The sequence below is a fragment of the Uloborus diversus genome, chromosome 3 (assembly GCF_026930045.1).
Source record: "Uloborus diversus isolate 005 chromosome 3, Udiv.v.3.1, whole genome shotgun sequence".
Lineage (NCBI taxonomy): Eukaryota > Metazoa > Arthropoda > Arachnida > Araneae > Uloboridae > Uloborus > Uloborus diversus.
The window spans coordinates 185,045,489-185,068,223 of record NC_072733.1 but is presented as its reverse complement, the minus strand read 5'-3'; the positions used below and the strand labels follow the sequence as shown (position 1 = coordinate 185,068,223).

Below are 22,735 nucleotides of genomic sequence, written 5' to 3'. Positions count from 1 at the left end.
CTTTTTCCCCCCTCTTTTTTAGGAACAATATTGAAAATGCAGTAAAAAAACGTGCACTTAAACACCGAACAAAAATACCAGAAAGGTGTCGTCGATGTTGACCAAACTTTTATTGCGTAAACACTTTCCTAATGCTGATAGTAGAGAAATGCCGTTGACTATTTTGTTTTTACATTTCCAATTTGAAATTGGCATTAGTTATATTTAAAACTGCCACATAGTTAAATTGCCTATTTTAAAATTATTATTACATTTCATATGTTACCTGATGAAATTTAAGTTGCTTGGATCAATTTTTTTTTAAATAAAACTCGATGTATTGTATGCACTGAATATGTAGGGGGGGGGGAGTGTTTATATATGTTAATACTGTTTATAACGATATTTTTTTAGCTCCTAACAGTATCGTTATAAACTAGTTTTACCGTGCAAGCATTAATTTTTCTTTCCTGATTCAAAGTGTGGGGGCATTAGCTATTAGATCCCACACTTTGAATCTCCTTATAAATGGGCTTCTCGTAATAAACGTAGTCGTTGCGTCTGCCGTACACATTATAGTATTGCATTTGAAAAATTTGCGATGATGAGAATCGAAGAGATTTAGTGTAGTGGTCAGGGTGATAATGCTTTAACTTAATTGACTTAAAATCAGTGCTTTTAATAACTATTTAAATCTATTGAATAAAAAAATCGATCACTTGAAACATTTTTTACTGAAACCCCAGAAATCCCCATGAAAATTCTTTGTACCTAACCTAATTTAGTTACTTAAAATACGAGTTCAGTTTTTTTTTTTAATCGTAATCTCATACATTACTTCCCAACTTGTTTATTTCCCCTTTTTTTTTTATTTATAGTGTAATACGCCATCGATATTAAATTTGACTTCAATCAATGCATCTGCATTAAAATCAGATTGCCATCACTGCATTATGAAAGGCTTTTCTGATTCGTTTGTTCAAGTTTTGTCATACAATGAAACTCCGATTTTACGTTTCTCAAGAGACTGGTTAAAAAACGTAGAATGCGGGAAATATATAGCAGCAAAACTGATGGGACCTGATGATAAAACGTTAAATGCAGGAAAAACGTAAGACTCGGGGGACGCTAAGTCGGCGTTTCACTGTATTTTTGAGTGTAAAGTGATTAATAACTAAAATGTCTGAAGTCTTAAAAAATCAATAAATCACGATTTGTTCAACACCCTGATAGAAAAAAAAAATTTAGAAGGGAAATTGTTTGCAAGTGGGTCATTTTCTAGAAATGTGGAATTTTCCGTCCCATGTTCGCTGCAACCTCATAAATCTTTTTAAATTATTTATTTTTCAATACTATTTATTTGTCACCTTCTACCAATGGACTTGACAATGATAAAGGCAATACCTGTTTTCGCTGAGACTAAAAAGATATACTAAAAAGTCATTACCATCCACTGTCCCTCGACTCAATGTTTGTCTTTTGTGATCTAACTAGACTGCAAATAAAGCTAAAAAATGCCTTGAAAAAATTTCTGCATAATTGCCTCACATAATAAAATTTAAAACAAAGTTTCTTTTTTGTGTGATTGCAATTTTGAAATTTTAGTGAAACAGTTTTAATTTGTTCCTGACATTATGCATCACTACCATCCAACAGTTTTTACACTCTTTCATAACTACTTGGTGGTACTATTAACCCAAACAGTATTCAGTTTTAGTAGCAGCCACCTTAGTTTGTTTGAAAAGCAAAAATTTACTGTGTGGAAATCTTCATGCGTCTTGCTTAGATGTGTAGCTATCAAATTAAGTGGAAATTTTTTTATTGCTGTCATATATTAGTATTATTAGCTTTTCTATTAGTATTTTCGAAAACATATTTACTTTAGGTTATAAGACTTAATTTGAACGAGTGAAAATGAATGATGTAATGCATTCAGTATTTTTTTTATAAAAAAAAGAATCTTAAAATTATTTTTAATTTATTAAAAGACTTAAAATGATATATTTGTTCTTTATTTTCTGTCAGGCTATTGCTGGTGCTTTAATTGTAAACCTTAAAACCACTAAAAAAAATTTTTTTTTGGAATTTTTACATGTTTTTTTAACATGGGATGGTAATGACACTTTTTGTCCTTTTTACAAACTAAAGCATCATTATCTGCAAAATAAATGTACATGTTCAATGAACTATTGTAGTTTTACCAAGACACATATTTTGTCTTTCAAAAAAATGCCACACTGCATCTTCCTGAAAAGTTCAAAAATTAAAAATTCAGGATTGCAAAATTCCACATTGCAGGAGAATGACCCAGTATTTTGTAGTAAAAATGATTGCTTTTATTCATTGCGTATTTTAAATACGAACATATGAGAGGAAACGGAACTAAAAATATTATGAGTGTTGTTGAATGCACTTATCAAGGAATGATTTCTTATTTAGTTCTGAAGGAGGAAAAAGGGATATTTTTTCGACCATTTTTACTGTACGAAATTCGCTTTAACTGATTATTTAGATGTATTTTCAACAAATATCCCTTCTTCATACTTATCGAAAGAATTTTTCTAGTTTTAGAATTGTTTTCAAAAAATAAGCAAAAACCCCAATCTTCAAATACTGCCTTTGGCCAGCTACGGGTATGTAAATGCCTTAGAATACGAACTGAGTGTAAAGTTGAACAGAATTATGTTGTAGTACTAAACAGTTTAATTCTGACATCGATACTGGATGTTCAAGAAATTAAGATTGATTACGATGAGAAGTTGCTGCGCCTTGTGGGAAACTTCGTTTACGTAGTCAGCTTTTAATTTACGAAAGGGCATTCGACCACTTTTCCATGAATTTTCTTTGAAAAAAAAATCCTCTTTCCCAAATGAAGAAAGTTTTTGGCATAATTGTTGCAGTATTCAGTTTGCTTCGATTTCTGCAGGGTGAAGCAATCAATATATGGTACATTGTGCTCCTTGAAATAAGAATTTAATTCCCATTGCAAGAAAAAAAGTTAAAATAGTCTTTAAAATTTAAATATTTTTAATAGGTGTGCTCACTTGGCAAATACATAATTTGGGCTAAAATGAATCACATGTGATTTTTTTTTCTTCCAAGGTTCCCCCCCCCCCCCCCCCGGAAACGCATTTGTGCTCTACTGAAAATATTATTGATTACAAAGTAGAAAATAGATTTTGAACCTTTCTCTACTAATTACATCTTTTGAAAACGTACTTATTTTTAATAAAATCTGCCTTTTTTTCTGAAAATTAAATTTATCTATTATGAAACTGTAAAGTCACCTGACAGAATTTGAGTTGTATACACCATACATATGATAATTATTAAACGCATCCAATAGTATTTCATGAATGTATTTCCTGTATATTATAATTTGTAAACCGATTATGCGGCATGTTAACGGTCCCTTGAGTATCCATTTAGCTTAGGCACTCTCGGCTAAATTAAATTCCTGGTGCATTTTCGTAGCGCGAGAGCCCAGGTGCCTCCATCTGGTAGGAAAATGGAATTCACAGTTCTCGTGGTAATGTCATCCGCCGGTAATGGTGCCACATGAAAGAAGGATTTCCAGTCTCTGTAGAATGCGCTAATGCTACTAATAGTGAGGAGTTAGTCGCAGCCCCTTTAGAAACTAACAAACAATAAGTTTGCTAACAGTAGTTTTCATTCATTTCTAATATTTTTATTGTCTTAAAACCTCGATTGCAATATTCAATATTATTGAAACCTTATTATAATAAATTTGTCGTAATGTCATGTTTCATCTGTTTAGATTATAATTAAAAATTTTATTTTTGTCGCAGTTTCCCAAATTAATGTGATCTTGTCACCCTTAACACCCTTATAAACTACTGTCATTAATGATACAAAAAATAATTTGATTAATTCCCTTTTTTTTTAATTCATTGGATGAGTAGTCTTGTTAGTAAAAACAAAACTTTGGTTAAACTTGAGCAGAGTTCACACTTCTGGAAACAAATGTCTTTTTTTGCGGCATGTAAGGGATTGTTAAAGAAATTAATTATTTCTATATGTTCTATTAAAAAATATTCTTGTTTTAATATTTTGGGAGAAAAAATGCACAAGTTTTGATTTACTACCAATAAAAAAATATTTGTAATATTTAATATTAAATTCAAAATATTAGTTTTAGACGAGATGATAGACAGACTTCTCTCCTATTGTTTATCTTTTTTTTTTTTTAAGTGGAAAAATTTGCTGCTTAAAGTCGAATTATTTTCAGTTCTTTAATGACCTTAGTCATGACTTGTACAGCCCGTTAAGGGTGACAAGACTACATTAATTCATTTCATTTTTAAAGTTTTTTACCTACTTCTCGTATCTTCTCTGCTTACATATATAACTATCTTTTTCATTTTTCTTACCTAGTGAAATCTGGCGACCTCTTTGAATGCGATGCGGGCATATTCTTTCGTGAATAAAAATAAACCAGCTTAAAATTCAATCAAGTAATTACAAGTTTGAATGATTTTGCCTCTAGTACTTACTTTTTCTGACAATCCCTCTAACACTTCCTCGACTGCGGCTATTTTCGTGGTGCTCTGCGAATGATTTCTAGGAAAGTATTTTCTTCTGCTCCTTTAATAAGGTGTCTATCGGTTGAACGCTTTGCGGTTTCGTATAACGATAATTACTATGCTTTGGGCATGAGAACTTACGATTTGGAATAAATTATTCTATGTATTAGATATGACAAGTTTACTGGTATTTTATAAGCTATAATGCTCAGGAATCTTGAAGTAAGTCTTGATTTTAGTTTTACTTTCGCGTTTGGATTTTAATTGGTGGTTTGGCTTGGTGATGCAACCACGTTAAAGTAAGGACTTTCTTACATCAAACGAGGCAAAATTTTAAACATGTACTGAAACTCATTCGAATAGGTCTTTCACACAGTAATTTATGAATGACCCCTTTATGTTAAGGTGAGCAATCTTTCTCAATTTTGCCGTTTCTTGCGGCCATAAATTACTGTCATTAGGATAGGTACTGGTGAAAAGAGAGAGGGGCCATAATCAAAATTATTTGACTCTATTTGAAATTCATATTTACTCATATTTATTCATTTGATATCCATATTCATTCGTAGGAATAACACGTATCTGAAGCGGTATGAAGGTCTGTTTTCATTTTTTGGAAATATCTCTCCCCTTTTCCCAAATTCTTATGTAGTTGTTCTCAGCTCACATTGCTTGTAAACGTAGTCCTACTGAAATTGCAAGGGTGAAATAGATTAAACAGCTATTCAAAAGTAGTCTTAGGAAGTGAATTTAAAATGAAAACGCAACAGAGAAAAAGAACCAAAAATACATCAGGTCTAAAACAGAGCTAATGCTTACACAGGCTTTCTACCACATCTAAAGTTTATAGATTTTAATGACTTAGTTCATTTGTTTGGTGATTTTTTTTTCCATGAAACTATTAGTCTTATTTAATGGATTACTTTATTTAAAAACGAAACATTAAGTTTTAAATTTCAACAAGAGTGATTTTAGCAAAGTTTGACGAGCAAACAAGGGCTTCTTTGTTTTGACCATCGAGCTGTTATTCAAAAGTATGTACAACACATCGATGGTTTTGACCAGTTATGTGAAAAATTTTGAAAATGAGCCGTGACATACCTAAAACGGAAAAACGCCACCCTTATCCGGGCTTTTGTTAAATTTTGTGGTTTATGCCAAAGTACTATTTTTTCCCGCTGAAATTTATCCTTTCATTTTAATACTATAAGATTTACGAAATCATAACTTCGAAAAGATTTATGTGTTACGATACATTAAGGATTTAAGTTTTATTATTTTTTTTTAACTGCTTATTTCTCTTTCTAATGGACTTTTAATTATTAAAAAAAACTAAGACTAGTTGATATTTCTCATTAATAATTTTGTTTTAACCTAACTACATTCAAGTTAAGAAGCTCTCCATACAAAATAGAAAGACGTGCTTTCCCCATTACTGCAAAACTTTCAATCATTTATCTAAACTTTCTAAACAAAGGCATTAACTGCTGATACTAATTTAGTTTTCAAATCAATATTTATCTCCCTGTCAGTTGCTTACTTAGGACTTTTTATTTTATTGTCATTCACAATAAAAGTTTCGCGGAAGTAGAGATAGTGATTGAAGATAAGACCACAATTAATACGGCAACCTGCAGACAATGTGGTTGAATCGTGACCAAGCCATTCTTCCGGGCTTTTTGACTTTTAGAAGAAAAGGGTGGCACAACACGCGATGGACAAAATGAGATTGTTTCATGCTGAGAAAAGTATCCATTTTTATGTTTTCTTATCCGTATTACCGAAAGTTAGGATTGGGTCTTGCCGGAAGTACTACTTCCATGTACTTAATATGTTTCTTATTTGAAAGTTTTTCCTGCTATTTTGCCCAAAACTGTTCGATTTTCATTTGCAGAAACTTTTGGTTTGTACGTTGATGTGCTTTGTATAATTTCCATTTGTTATTGATGTGGAAGACGTCGGTGTGCTTTCGATAACTTCCATTTGATTTTTGATCTAGAATACGTCAGTGTGCTTTATGTAATTTTCATTTGCGTTATTGATGTAGGATACGTCGATGTGCTTTAAATTTCCATTTTTGATCATTGATGTAAGATACGTCTTGTGCAGGGAAATCAAGGTATCGTGCTTATTTAGCAAATATTACGAGTAATGGAAGGGATGATCGTAAAAAGGATAATTACATGAAAACTGCCATTGAGAAATGGAAAGGATAAAAGTGTTTCGTCGCACAAAATTGCTGCATATTGCTATGAATGCAAAAATTGTCAATTTCAGAACTTTAGTTTCAATCGGATTACGTAAATCCGAAGCTTTACAAGTTTTCACTTTGATACAGGCGTTCTTTGTAAACCCGAATTACGTATATGCAATTTGTTTTTAATTTTTGTTCGTCACACAATTTGCTTTTCCCAGGACTTTTACTTATGTTAAGAAACTCGCACAAAAACAAAAACGTCAATCATTTGTAAATTTAAAAAAAAAAAAAATCACCAATGCAAGGCTTTGAAAATGGACATATGAACATACAATAAGTAGAGTATTTGTGGTCATACCCTACTCCCTCTATGTTATCAAACTTTTCGTTTTTTGGATCTGCAATGCCGAAATACAGTGAAATTCCGTTAAAACGAATACTAATGCATCGAAATATCCGTTTCAACGAGATACATTTTCTGTCTCGATTTAATTTCCATCACATTGTTGAATTCTATTACAACGAAATTCCAGTAACAACGAACGAAATTTGGGGTCTCTTGAAGTTCGTTGTAACGAGATTTCACTATTTTTCCGTGGGTGAGTTCGCTGTCTTAGTGTATAACACTTATGATCAAGGCTATCGTGCTAACTTTTTTGCGCGATTCAAGTTTTTTGAGGAAAAAATGCCCCCCCCCCCCCCCCCGCACTTCATCAAACAAAGAGTTGTGCCCTTGATCAACAGTTTTACACTTTAGATGCTAAAATCCTTATTGTTAACCTGTGTAAGACGAATATTTCTCTCTCCCTTTTTATAATAATAAGTACAGCTTTTTGAAAGAAAAAAAAAAACGTTTTTTCATGATTCAGTGAACCCGAACAGGGGGAAAAAAGGCAACCAATTCCATTCCTTCAACTGAAATATTTCCCAATTTTCTCAGCACGTCCCGTGAGTCGTGCTTCGATCATTTTTAGTACCTCAAGCTAAGCCCAATCCGTGACAGTCAAAGCTGAGTGTTGGTTCAAGAAATGTAAAGTTCTCTTCAAAAGTTTTTCGTGCTTTGTTGATGGGAGGAATATGAACTATTTTACTAGTGATAGTGGATATAAATGACTAAGATATGTGAAATTGAAAAAAAAAAAAAAAAAAAAATCTGTCATTACTAGGAAATATAATATATTGAGTCCATGGACGTATGTAAGGAGAGAGGCTCGGATGCACAATAACCCCTTTCCGAAACTAGCCGAAAGATTGTTTCTCAAAAATTTTATAAGTCAACCAATCTTATATTCTAATCAAGTTAAGCCCCCTTCCCGGAAATAAGTTGTTGACCAGTGTTAGCTGGAGCTATTGCTGTTAGCTATTAGAGCAATGGGGCTCTCAACTGGAGATACGTATACTGCTTTTGCGTACGCGAAAATCTTAAGGAGTGCGCTGTTAACTACCGAGAACTATACAAAATTAATCCTAAAATTGAGACAAAAAGTTAGGGTGCGATCCTTTCTTGAAGCAAAAGTGTAGCAATATTTTGTAAACTTTTGAACTGCTATCGAAAAAGAATGAGCAGTCATTGATGTGAAGTATCGTCTGGTGTTTACAACACCTAACATGTGCAGATTTTTTTTTTCTTTAAATTTCCCCTTACCTAAAAGGGACAATTATATTTACAAACTGAATGTTGAAAATGACTTACGTCTATTTTCGTCCAAGCTGGAGTCAAGCATTAATGAACTTTGTGAACTAAAACAAGCCCAACATTCACTTATTATTTCCCAACCATTTTTTTTTAAATTTTACGTCAGTTTAATAAAGACTTTGTAATAAAATGTCCACTAAAATAAAATTTCTTTTTTTGAATATAAAGTATCTCTTTGTAATCGATTATTTTAACAGTAAAACTTGAACTAATAAAACAAATTTTAATAACACGAAAGTGTTTTTGTTCGCGTATGCATTGTGTGCATGATACACAAAAGGGGGTTCGTGGGATTGAAAAAAAAAATGTAGTCTCCTGTGTTAGAGGAAAAACTTAAACAGTGGCCCGAAAAGACGCAGGCTGGTGTCTGACAACCAGTAGTGTAACTATGGAGTCTAACGCCCCTGGCGAACTAAACGAGAAAAAAAAACTGTTAAAAATTTTTTTTAATCAGTTGAAATGTCGCCCCCCCCCCTGACTGATGCGCCCCTCGCGAGAACCACTCCTGCTAACCCCAAGTTATGCTACTGCAGACAACATATTGTAGTTAACTATATACTACCGTGCTAAGCACAAAAGTCGTATCGGCACTTTTTATCAAAATTAAGTAACGGTCACCAGGTGGTTCTTTTTGCCACACATTTCACCAAAAAACAATTTTTTATGCTCATTTGTGAATGGGAAATCTATTTTTTTTATTTTAATCTGAAAAAGTTGCCATCTGTATCAAAAACATGGAGGCCACACAACTTTAAACGGCTATTTCTCATTTTAAATTCAGATGCAGATACTTTTGTGCTTAGCGCGGCAGTATGAGCGTCTTATGCATGATAAATAAAGTATTTCATAAAATTGCAAGGTTTTGATGAAATAACGAATAAAATTGCAGATAATTCGGCTTTTGGCAAGGATTTTCGTGTGACTTCTGCATTGATCGTACTATAAATGCGTTAGTATTCTTTTGTTGACATCTAATTTTATTCTAACTTAACTGCTGAAATTCTGCCTAACAATTGAAGTTATTCGTAACTCTAGTAAATGTATCTGTTCAGTTTCTTTTCTTTCCATTTCATTTTGAATAGAAGATTAAGTACTTAAGTGATCTGCTCCAATGCCTTTGAAAAAGAACAAAATAATTGATGCTGTATTTGTTTCGGTTTTTCAATTGGAAGTTAAACAGAATGTCGCTTATGTATAATATTGTATAAACATTTTGACTGAGAGTTCAAACATTTCATCCCTTTGTTTTGTTTATAACTCGGGAAAGTTATTTGGTATGTTAGAAAGTGTAGCATGATGAATTCCGGCATTTTATGGGGTATAAAAATTGAATGAAACGAGATGTAGAAAAAGTATTAATATATTTCAGAAAAGAACTTTGTTCAAAACAACGTAATGCCCAACTCATGCCAAGCTCTACTAAACCGGGGCCGCCGCGAAAGTAACGGAGAGCAGCAATGTTGTTAAAGTTAGGTTTTAGAGTGACAGAAGATGCTGACGTTTATTTCGTGCACAGGAATGAAAGGTTTGCCATTGTATTTAATTTTATTGGTTTGTGAAGTCTATTCTTAGATTTCTTAATCTATTCTTCAATACATATAACATGGTTTTGTATCCTTAAAGGGTATGAAAAAGTAACTAGATAATCTAGTGCATATGAAGTTTAAATTTTTAGCTTTAATTTTTAAAAAGTTTATGAACTTGTAAATTTTCTATGTACATGCTAATAAACCTGATTTTAATGTAATTGTCGATTTTATTAACTGAAATAATGTTTCATGATTTACCACCCACAGAAAGCTTGATATTTTCTAAATCTCTTTGTTACACACTTTATCTGATCAAAAAAAAAAAAAAAAAATATTAGCTTATCAAACCAGAAAGAAGAATTTGTGGTTATTTGTTTTTAAATTTACACAGTTGCACAAGCTTTTATTTAGTCGATGGGCAAAGGGTTTTTGATCCAAAGGAGTTGATTTCATCTATAAATTTGTGGTCTTGATGTGTTTCTATTTCAAATAGCATTTTCTTCCTGACGCCGTTATTTTCGCGGCAGCCGGACAGATCTAAGCATGAGCGACCCGATGAGAGGTCGTTGCAACCTTCCGAAAATTTTCATAATCTGGAATATTCTCGGTATAAAGTTAAAATTATAAAATTTTATTGCGGGGTCGTCGGTATTATTTATACTTATTTAACTTATTTTTAAAACTCATTTGTGACTTCATTTCTTCCAGCACATTACATTTGTTGATAATGTTAAAGCCACAACAACTTCTAATTTGTTCTTAAACAATTGTGTCTTTAAAAATGTGTAAAACCATTCCCTCTTTTTTTATAGTTTAGTGTTTCACCATTTTAAAAACAACCACCCTGCTTAATAGCTCAATCGTTGACGAGTTTCCTTTTCTACTGTGGGATACCTCAAGGTCAAGGTTGATTATTATCGATTTTAAATCCTTGAGTGAGATAAAATTTGCAAAGAAAGTGCCACTTTTATGTAAGGATCTAATGAACTGAAAAAAGAGAAGGAAAAAAATGACACTATCTAGAAAATTGCGCAACTGCTTTGCTTTTAGTTTCTGTTGTTATTCAAGAACTGTAGTAAGCGTTTCTAACTCATCACGTGCTGTTTGAGAAATGCTGACTCTGACATCTTCTTTCAAACGATTTGGCGAGCTTTATGGGCAAGGTTTTTTTTAATACATAACGAAGGAGTTCTGCCAGTTTTTGTTTACAGTCAGGCTGCTTTTCAATTTAATAATTTTCAGCAATCCCACAGTTAATTCAAGGGTACCCCCCTAAGAGCAAGGGCTCACCTCCCCCCCTAAATCGCAAAAGTCCCAACTTCCAAAGCAAGAGCCCCCCCCCCCAATGAGAAAAATACTCTTCAAAACAACACCCCCAAAACTTTCAACGTCGCAGTCTGCGCCATGAACCTCCCTCCCTAGGGGGCACCCCTGGTTAATTACTCAAAATCTCGGGTTTTTATGAGAACGTCCCATAATCGGTTCAGGCCGCCCGGTCGTCACACGTTCTCAAGTGCCCGTGCTACAAACCCTGTATCCAACGGCACAAACCACTACCATGAGCGTATCAGAGAAGGAGGGGGAGGACAGCTGCACCCCTTCTAGAATGGAAATGATTAAAAATAGAATATTTTTTAAAAATCTAAAAATTGATTAACTAGCGGTTGTTTTTGCACACCACTCCCTCCACGTCCATCTTGAAAAAAATTGGATTTAGAAAAGGTCCTCCCGCCGGCAAGTCATTTCAGAATTTTCCAAGGGGGGGGGGGAGTAAAGGTACGTACTCGATGAATTCTGTAGGGAAAAATAACGAAATACATAAACAAAGGCATAATTACATTTCCAAGATCAGTGGGGGTTGGGAGGCATTTGGTACTCTGATTTTCCAAATAACGGTCCTGCCCCCTCCCCTGCTTCCATTTTTTGCTTGATACCCCCTTGACCACTACCACGTGATATCAGAGTGCTTCCCGTTGCAATCAAGCGCGACTTCTCTTAAAAACAGTTGCGTTTCCCAAACTTTTCATACTCTTACGGAACTTTTTGATAGATATCCAAGTTCCAAGGAACACGTATGCTCTTGTCTGGAGCGCCTCGATGGGAAGTCACTGTGACCTTCCAAAAATTTCCTTCGACAAATTTTGTCTGGCGATTCCGCAAAATTATCATCGTTCGGCAAAATGTGAAGTTCAATGCGGCAAATTGAGAATAGATTTCCTGCCCTCCCAAATATTTTTCTTTGGGTTATTCACCCTGGTTCTTGTACTAATATTTCAGCTAAGTTTTTTTTTTTTTTCGCGGCTGACAGAAGTAATTACGTACAATCAAAACTGTATTGGTTAGGAAATGTTTCTTACGCTCTTCAGAATAAATAACCAAAAAGTTCAACTCACAGTTTCCTTTCAAAAACAATCTTAAAAATAATTAACTGTATAATCTTAAACGTTAAAAAAATGAAAATAAATAACACACTTTTTCTTGGTCTGTGAACATGGTATAGACCGAGAAGAGTACGTGAAGCGCCCTCTGTTGAGAGAGAATCAAACTTTTTTTTACTATATTTTACTATCAGAGTGATAACATTCGTGGATTAAATGCGATTTTTCTTTCAAAAAGTTAAAAATTATATATCTAACCAAATTTGGAGCATACGTAAATTTGTGACGTTTTCTTCAAGTATTTTGCAAAATAAAATCTCATAAGACGTTAAGAGAAATCGATAATTGCTTCCCTAAACACACTTGTAGTTCTACCTGCATCTGCTTATTTATTATCGTAAAAAGCTAAATACAGTAAAATGTGAGGGAAAATTAAAGCTATTACGTAGTGTAGCCATAAATTCGCTATATACGGTTTCGCTATAAACGGTCGCGACTATATGCTAAAATTTCTGTACAAGACCTAAACAATCGAGGATAAAATATATAGTGTATATTTACCATCCATTTTACTATGAAGTACCTGAAGTAGTATATTTACTAAGAAGTATATTTCACCTATTTTACTATGGTTATCATAGCCACATTGAACCTTATCACCTTTAAACGTCAAAAGCTGATAAGTATGAATGCATTGAATATGGGTTTACGATGCAAATTTGAAGCTTATGCTATAAATTTCACTTTACGTCGGAATTAAGCAAATCAGGTGTGGGCGAGAGAATGAAGCGTGGAAAACGCTTTCGGGGAAAGAGAACCGGATATCAGGAACATCCTGCATGTGTCCGGGCCGATAAGACAGCGGAAGCAAGTACGCCAAATCAGCAAAGTTTTATACAGTCTCACGATTTAAAAAAAAAAAAAAAAAAAAAAAAAAAAATAGGTGAATTCTGTGTCAGTGGGGTCCAGGTGAGTTGCAAGATTTTTTTTATTTTGGGAAAAAAATTAATTAATAAATAACAAAATTCTGTTAAAATTATTTACCTCATTTTGCTGGATGTATTTTGTAAAACAGTCCATAAAGTATCGGCTTTATGCTAAGGTGCCGTCTATAACTGATGTCACATTTTTTGCAACATTTTTGACCCTCCACCCTTTTGTCACAAAATGTCACTTTACCTGAACACATCCCTCCCCTTTGTCACATATGCCGCTATTTTTGACAAAGATAGAAAATGTGATATAACTTCCCTTGCTGCCCCTCTTTTTCCCTTGTCTTAAAATCAGTTCCACGACCCCCCCCCCCCCCAAAGCATAACATAATTTTCAAGTGTGACATCATAGCACTCCCCCGGGGGGGGGGGCAATAAGTATGAAGACGCACGCTCTGAAAAAAATAACGCAATGCTAAAGTTATTTAAAAGAAAAAATCTTACTGGGGGGGAGGGAGTCACCCAAGTCGCTACTGCGTAACATCATTTGTGGGCAGCCCCTATGTGCTGTGAAAGTATTTCACTTGTCTCACAGACTTGGGTGTATTGCAGGGCTGCGGAGTCGGAAGAAAAATGGCCGACCCCGACTCCGACTCCTGGATTTTGAAACGCCCGACTCCGACTCCAACTCCGACTCCGGATTTTTTTAAATTTTTTTAATTGTATTTTTTCAACTCCCTCTCTCCATTCAAGGGAAGGGGGAAAACCTCTTAACAGAGATTGAAATATTAATTCCTTTTTATGAAAATTTCGCATTTTGTTTTTTATTGTAAACCCAAGACGCCATACAACGTTAGAAATTCAATTTAAAAATCAAACTTTCCAATAGTTACGAGTTAAAAAGTGAGATGACTTAAAAATCCCTTTTAAAAATTTTGAAAAGGATTATCTGTAATTTGCCCCCCTTTAATGTTTAACAAATAGATATTGATCAAATCGTGTGCTTTCAATTTTTGAAAGCTGTAACTTGAGAGAAAAAAAACCTTTTTTTTCTAAATCCAAGTTCTTGAGAGGGGGTGGTTTGCCCCGGGTGACACCCATCTGGTAGATGACACTCAAAGTTAATTTCAGAGTTTATAAAAAATATAAATACTTTAATTCTGAAAATTTTCGCGAATATATTTTAAATTATATTTTATCAATAAAATTTCAACGAAAATAGGGCACATTTACGTCAGGAGCTAATTTTACACAAAACGCGGCGGTATACAAATTCGTACGAATAGCTTTTACTATACCTATATTTCTTCTTCGCTAAATTTTTAATTTAAATTTTATTGGCTGCTTCAGAATTAACCTAAATATGAAGATTTTAAGATTAACTGCAATTCTTGAGTGTTGTAATCAAGAAATCATTCACACTTATTTTGTTCCATACTTTTTAGTGAGAACCAAGCTTACAGAAATAGTCTTAATAAAGGAAAAAAACAGTAGATTATTTCATAGAATCTTTTGGATTCGTGCTTTCGCGCCAGAACTTCTTTGAATTTGCTGATCACACTTAAACGTTTCAACCTTAGCTACGGGCGTCGACTTACTAATTTGTTACGTTTCTTTTACTATTTTATAACTGCGATAGAACAAAACACTATATTTCTATTTTTATTTGAAAGTGATTACTTGAAAATGTTAGGCAACAAAACCGTTTGCTGACAGTTGCTATTAGTTAAGTTAAAAAGCAAGCAAACTAGGGGACTGCGACAGAAAGTTCGGTAAGATTCAAGCTAGCTGATTGCCATAATGGCAGTTATTTTCTCATTAGTATCTTTTTATACATGTAAACGAACCAATTGGTAATCAGTTTTTAAAAATGCAAGGAGAGTCAGTGAAAAGGAAAGAAAAAAAGAAGCCCGGAGTCGGAGTCGGCATGTTTTCTAACGACTCCGACTCCTTTATCCCAAAATCAGTCCGACTCCGACTCTTCGACTCCGACTCCACAGCCCTGGTGTATTGTATGAATTTTATGTTATTTTGAAAGGACTTTCGATGGTTAAACGGAAACAAATTATAATTCGAAGTTTTTCAATTAATATGTAGGGATGCTGAAACTGTCATTGTTATATTTTTCTGTTTCGTCGAACTGGCTTCAGATTTTTTTTTTTTTTTTTTGACTTCTGAATGAATTCATCTGCAAAAATACTTAATTTTAAAATATGGAAGGTCGTTTTCCTCTTTCCTGTTGAATTTAGGGGTGTTGTAGAGGGCCGGCATGCGCCGCTGAGGCGTTCCTTTACTTTTCTACTATGCTGTACGCCGCGCCGTTCATATCGATTTGTTAAATTTATTTTATAAATCATTAAAGTTAATTAGTAGTTTGATGTGCATAATTGCAATTTGCACGAGTTTGTTAAATCAACCAAATAAATTGAGTGTAATTTCTTTCATTTATTTATTTGAACTGAAGTATTTAAAAAGTAATTACTTACGTAGCTCTTTTCATTCAAGATTGGATGAATAAGGCCATTTTGATAGATCCCTCCCTATTTTCCGCAGAGCCCGCTCAGTCTTTGGGGCTGTTCATAAATGTCGCCTTTTTTCAACAAATTTGACCCCTACCTTTTGTGTCACAAAACGTAACACTTAACTTTACCCCCCTCTCCTTGTCGCATGTCACGCTGTTTTTCATAAACAGATTCTTTAAAAAAATGTGTGATTTCGCACCTCTTGTTAACCCCTCCTTCCCTTTTGTCACAAACTGATTATTTCACGACCCCGCCCCCCCCCCCCCAAAGCGTGACATCATTTATAGACGACCTCTAAGCTTAAAATCTATTCTTCGAGTGTTAAAATTGGTATGAATCTTTCCCATTTTTATGACATAAATTCGATTAAAAAATACATGCTTGCCGCAGAGTACGAAACTATGGATATTTAAACTTTCTAATTAACATCGCGAGTGTTTTGTTTAAACTTTCTAGTTGACATTGTGACATTTAGACTTTGTAATTAACATGCAACCTAATCTATCGAAGCAACATTTCAACACTGGGGGGGGGGGGAATCTAATTCCGCACACAAAGTATGATTAATTAGTGCGATGTAAATCTGCATTTTTCGTTCAATTGAAATTTAAATGCACACAGTTATCTGAACTCCCCCCCCCCCCCCCTTTCCCAGTTTAGTTTAAAAGCAAACGAAAGTTTGTTTCATAATAATTGAACGATGATATAATTACTTCGCCGATTACGAATTTGTTGAACTTGAATCTGTTGAACATAGACAAAAATAAAACATTAAACAGGTTTACGAAAACATTAAAAGTTCATATAATGTTTCATTTAGTTGTATTTTCTCGACTAAGCAAGTTTTTCACCTCGGTGTTTGTCCTCCATGCTACAATACTTTCTATAATTACTTTATAATAACTTCATCAAAAGCGAAAAGATATTTTATACTACTGCATGACTCTTTTTCCGAACCTGTTTTGAACTTGACTTTTACTGAAAATATTTATGATTTCCTTTCCTTCAGATCGATTACTACTAATTGCTGACAGTTTTCGATATTAATATTTGATTATTATAAGACGCACGATAGAACAAATGCTCATAACATGCAATATACCGACAGCTTACTTAGCTGTAACTTGCTACTTAATAAAGCTCTTTGTTTAGACGACATTGTTTATTAGATCGATCAATTTAGCATAATTAGTGAAAATGGGCAAATGTATATCATCTTTATGGAGACGCTGGTAATTAATCATTTTTGTTTTATACCTTCATTTAATTTTTAATTAGGTAGAAATATAAATCGCTGTTCATCCGTGTAAACAGTAAAACTTATTTTTATTAATTCTTGAACTATCGTAGTAAGTAGGTTGAACTTTTTACTATATAGTCGGTTTACAGATGATCATACCTTTATATACAACAGTTTTTGGATTTACTCTCGATTATTAATAGATAAAAATGATTGATAAAACAAAACAAATTATGATTTTTGATGTAATGATCGAAAATGTAAACAAATCAGTTTTGAAGAATGCAAAGATTCTTTTTCTTTTCCTGATTTTTTTACTTCGATTTTTTTTTTTTAAATTTCTTTTATGTTTTTTTGCAATTGGAAAAAAAAAAACAATTTTATTTGGTGCATTTTTCTATTTTACATTTCATTTTTCATATTGTTTTGAGAAATAATATTGACTGCCTCAAAAGTTATTTCCTTTTTGATTAAATTTTACCTGATTTTGATTTAACCCAATATGGGACACATACTAGTACTTACCCCACTTACTGGATGGGACACTTACTGAGGAAGCTATTATTTCTTCACCACCGGACCCGTATCTGTAAATTTTGGACTCCCTGCAAAAAATCAGCAGGGCCAATAACTGCCTACTGGATTTCTATGCCACGGAGAGGCACAGGACCCTTTAGTATAGTGGGCCCCCTGCACTGTGGGGTCTACAAGTACGTAGATCTTAAGTGACAGCGCTTTGATCAACAAAATAGTAAATGTGAAGAAATAAGTTCTGTTTTGACAAAAAAAAATTGCGTAACGAAAAATTTAATGGAACTTCCGAAGAAAAAATATTTTGCTTGATTGTGAAAATTCTCAAACTTGTCAAAAATTCTGAAAACTGAAAAAAACCCCTGCCAAATTAGAAATACACTCAAAGGCATGGTCACTGCAAGAAATGCCTGTTGTAGAATAAAAATTGAATGCATGTTATATTGTTATTAAGACCTTGTAATAACTTATGAGTATGCTGCATTTTAAAAATATACACATTTGCATTTTTAAATTTCATAGTTCTCCGATTGAGGGTTTCTTTAGAAAAAAAATCATCAACAACGTTTGTTAAAACTTTTGTCGTTAATTGTTGGTGAAGACTTGAAATTCGGCTGTAGGGGTTTAGGGAAATTTTCTTCAAAATTAACCTGGTTAAAATGTTTAAAATTTGTGCTGCAGGTGCAGAAAAGCTGAAAATTTTCAAGATATTTTCAAGATAAGCAGGTTGGAGATAACAGATTCAATTTTAACACAATTTCTAATAATTCATTTCTGATATGGATTGTGTAAATACTAAGTATAACAGTAAAGAAAGTGTTAATTGTTTTGGACGATATTTTGAATTAATCGTATTATATTTTCAGGAAAGCCCGACGGAGAGAAAGAGATGCAGTTGCTACTTCACAAGAGGAATCTAAGCTCTATCTTGAACAAGCCGTTTTGGAAGTTGCAGTGCCAGAGTCAAGATTGAGAGAAGTGATAGATCTACCTGCCGGACTAGATTATAATGAATGGCTGGCTTCCCATAGTATGACATATTCTTAACAGCATTCTTTTAATTTTATAAAATTAGAAAACTATTAATTACTACTAATATGTATATTTTTTTTTTCTTAGCTATAGCATTTTTTGACCACACTAATTTAGTGTATGGAACTATATCCGAATTTTGTACTATGTCAGGCTGTCCAGACATGACTGGTCCTAATGGCAGGTTAGTGTACATTTGTTACAGCACATCATTCTGAGCTGTTAATTTATAAATTTAAGTGTATTTTGAAATCTAAGACAAAAAAACATATTGCCAATTATTAAAGTATCTATTTTAATAATTGGCAAGCTGCTTGTTATGGAGCTGCCGCAAATCCTGGTGTTGCATTGTTTGCAGTAAGTAATCCCTGTACCAGCGCAGTTTTGACTCCAAATCTGAACGTTGACTCACACTCACATCAACAGTTGACTCATTATTAATTTTTCACCTGCAATACAACACATAGTCTAAGCCAAACTACAAACATGACACATAATAAGTTGCTACCTCAGTATGTGTGTTTTTGTGCTCTCTGCCGTGTGCATGTTCATTTTTATAGAGGGCACACTCCCCCACCAGTGTCTTATGAAGACGCAAATTTATCTGGGGACTAGATTTTTTGACCATAGCTTGTTTCGGCAGATGTTTTCTATGAAGTATGGAGAATCAAAGTTAACTGCTGGTTTCAAGCGAACCAGGAACACAAAATAAGTGGTCACCATACAAGGTGTGTTGCTCACACTCAGCAGCATTTGTATTCATTTATATAGTGGGCGCTGCACAATATTGTTATCCACCACAGTCAAATACAGTTGAACCTTCATGTCTCTAACTCCTTCATATCTAAATTTTGTCTATATCGAACGTTTTGCAAATCTCCATGGAAAAATGCATTGGAAAATTTTTCTTTATTTCGAAAAAATCTCTATATGGGGAAATCCTGTCACAACAAACTTCACAGGACTATAAATTTTGTTTGCTGTTACGGAATTCAAACATTGTAACAGCAATTACATGGGGACTGAAAATTTATTTTGTTTACATGGGACTGAAAATTTATTTCTTTGAAATGATAATTTCTTTGTACAGTGAAATTTCTCAAACTGACCACCCTTGTTTAGCCGTTCGTGAAATTTGTGGCCTATTCACATAATGATAAATCAGCCCTTAAGAGTGACTGCTAAAACCCCTCTAAGCACCAGGGTAATCACCTGCCTGGGCTTGGAAATGTATTGGCGACTACTCTTTCAATTCTTTTATTTTTTTACTGCTTTCTATCATTGAGCAAACGGCCAGGTGTTTTCTGTTTTTTGTGGTTCTGGGTTATAGTGTGTGTGACTGTGTGTGTTGGGGGGGGGGGGGTTGAAGGGAGCAATATAAGCACATATTTATGCAGTTGTTTCTTCAATTGGTGGTTTTGTAATCTAGTATGTGGACTACTAATATTTTTTCCGTAGAAGGAAAATGATAAATTTTGGCCTTAAGGTAGATTAAATTTTGATATTTATTGTATTTTTTTATTTATGATTGTAAAAAAAAAAATGTGATTTTTAAGGTGGTATTTCGGATTTAGATGATGTTTTAAAGATTAAAGTGAAGATTTCAACACAGCAAATTTTGAAGAAAATTGATGATAATATCACTAATTCGAAAGCCATAGCTGTTGACTCAATTCAGGATTTGCTTTAATTAGTTAAAAATGAATTTGTAGTTTCTGTGAAACAAAACAAATACAAGTTGAATTATCGCCTTTTCCTAAGAAGGCGAAATCATGAAATATACCATCTCTTTTATCTTCATAAAAAAAACATTTTAAAGTGTTAAATTATATAATTAGTAGTATAATTCGAGTTAAGTAATGAAAACCCTTAAGAGCAGCCACCTAGAGGCGTAGCGTAGGTTTCTGCCGCCCTGGGCAGGCACAAAATTTGCCGTCCCTCTTACATTCCTCCTGCTAAATGCCCCCCCACCCCCAAACAACAATTTTAATATTTTACCTAACAAAAACAGGATTTTTTTTAAATCCAAAACATGTTTTACATTTTAATATAATCTTACGTCAACAGGAAATATTTTTCAAAAATTGTTACTGATATTAAAATTAAAACCGTTATTTTTGTTGGGGGGGAGTGGCAGAGGGCATAGAGAAAAGAAAAGTTAAAAAACGCGATCATTTGTCGCAAGGAGGGACCCTCAAGGTGGTACTCCTCCCGAAAATATTTAAAAAAATCATCAAAATGATCTTTTTTCTTATTTGCCTCAATTTGTTTTCGATCGTACTTCTTGAGGCAAAGTCTTCACTTCTATGAGATCCATGTCCAAAAAAATGTGCACGATGAAAGAAAAAAAAAATAAATGAATAAAATAAATACAAATTTTAAAAAATAATGAATCTTGAAGCATCGTATGTTGCGTATGAGTCGCATCACATAATTTTAGTCACAAACCTTCCCAAATTATTTATTAAAGTTACGATCACACATGTAATTAAGATTTCGAATGAAATTAAGCATGCCTATAATTTAGCATTAGTATGTCCTTTGTTTCGCCTGTATATGTACAAATAATGGATGATGAATTTCTCATCAATTATCTATGTTCATTTTCTCGCCCATGTTACGGTTCCAGGTTATGTCAATTTGGTAACTTAATCGTCCACGTTATGAAAATTAGCTCGGTAAAATGTTCTTAGAATAGAAAAAGAACAAAATCGAATTTTCAAAAAATCGCTTCGAGGTGCACACCCCCATACTACAAACTAATTCTGTGCCAAATTTCGTGAAAATCAGCCAAACGGTTTAGGCGCTGCCCACTTCACAGAGAGATATCCCAACAGATATCCAGACAAACTTTGAGCTTTTATTATTAGTAACTCGCTGTGCCCGCATGACTTTGCTGTAGTAGAAAATTATAAGATTATTTGTTTAGCCTGTATATTTACAAATAATTACTCTAATTCTGATGAATTTCTCGCCAGTTTGCTATGTTCATTTGCTTGCCTGTGTTACGGTTTCACGTTATGATAACTTGGTAATTTCCTCGTCCACGTTAAAATAATTTGATCGGTAAAATGTTCTTAAAATTGGAAAAGAAAAAATATAAAATCGAATTTTTGAAAAATTGCTTTGAGGTGCAAACCCCCATGCTACAAACTAATTTTGAGCCAAATTTCAAGAAAATTGGCGCCGAACGGTCTAGGCGCTATGAGCGTCACAGAGATCCAGACAGAAATCCAAACACAGATCCAGACAGAGAGACTTTCAGCTTTATTATTAGTAGAAAAAACAAACTCCAAATTTATATGTCCAGGATAACTCGGAAAATACTGGACCGATTTTGTCGTTATTTTGCCTAGGTTAGTGCTGGGAAGGTTTATAGACATTTTCGTAAAACTGTCGATGAATAATTCTTTATTTATTCAAAATTGACGTTTTGGACCCAAAAACGGATCGTTCTACTAGAGGTGGACTGGGTCCCCGGAAGGAGCCAATCTTGACTCCCAAACCCGAAGGACAGAAAGAAAAAGGTGCACAGATTTGAGGGCGCAAAAAGAAACAGACATACAGGTTCGAAGGGCAAAGAAAAAAAGGGGGGAGGGAAATGGGTGCAATCAGGTTTGAGAGAGCAAAAAAAAAAGGAAGATGCTCAGGATCAAGGGCGTTAAAAAACCACATAAAGCACAAGTAAGGTTTTTAGAAACACGCGGAGGCGCAACTGCTTGCAGGGGCAGACGGGCCTACGGGCCGATGCGCCCTCGATAGTCTTCTGCTAGCCTTTGTTTTTTTTTTGGGGGGGGGGGGGAGTTCATGCCCTCAAACCTAGACACTTTTTTTTCGACCTAAAACCTTTGCCACCTTGAACTTCACTTTTTTTTTGTGCTCCCGAATTTATGCTACTTCTGTTATGTATATATATATATTTATAATTATTATTATATATATATATATATTTTTTTTTCCCTTGAATGCGTGTGCCTTCGTTCGTTTTTTCTTTTTTTGCGCCTTTGAACCTGTATGCCTTTGTTTCTTGTTGCGCCCTCAAACCTGTGCTCCCTCGTTTTTTCTTTTTTTTTTCTGTCTTTTTGCTCCCTCAAACCTATTCACTTCCTTTTTAATTTTGCGCCTTATTAAGGAGAAAAATTTTCCTAGCCATGG

At 33.9% G+C, this 22,735-nt stretch overlaps 1 protein-coding gene across 4 annotated transcripts in view; it reads left to right on the top strand.

Annotated features, from left to right (window-relative positions):
• The window catches only part of LOC129219327 (MOB kinase activator-like 2), a 456,395-nt gene that overhangs the window by 420,248 nt on the left and 13,412 nt on the right, over positions 1–22,735 (top strand). For all 4 annotated transcript variants that reach the window (XM_054853683.1, XM_054853680.1, XM_054853682.1 and 1 more), the window contains exons 2-3: positions 18,415–18,578; positions 18,668–18,764. In XM_054853683.1, the coding sequence (XP_054709658.1) occupies positions 18,415–18,578; positions 18,668–18,764 (261 nt within the window). The remainder of the gene's footprint in view (positions 1–18,414; positions 18,579–18,667; positions 18,765–22,735) is intronic.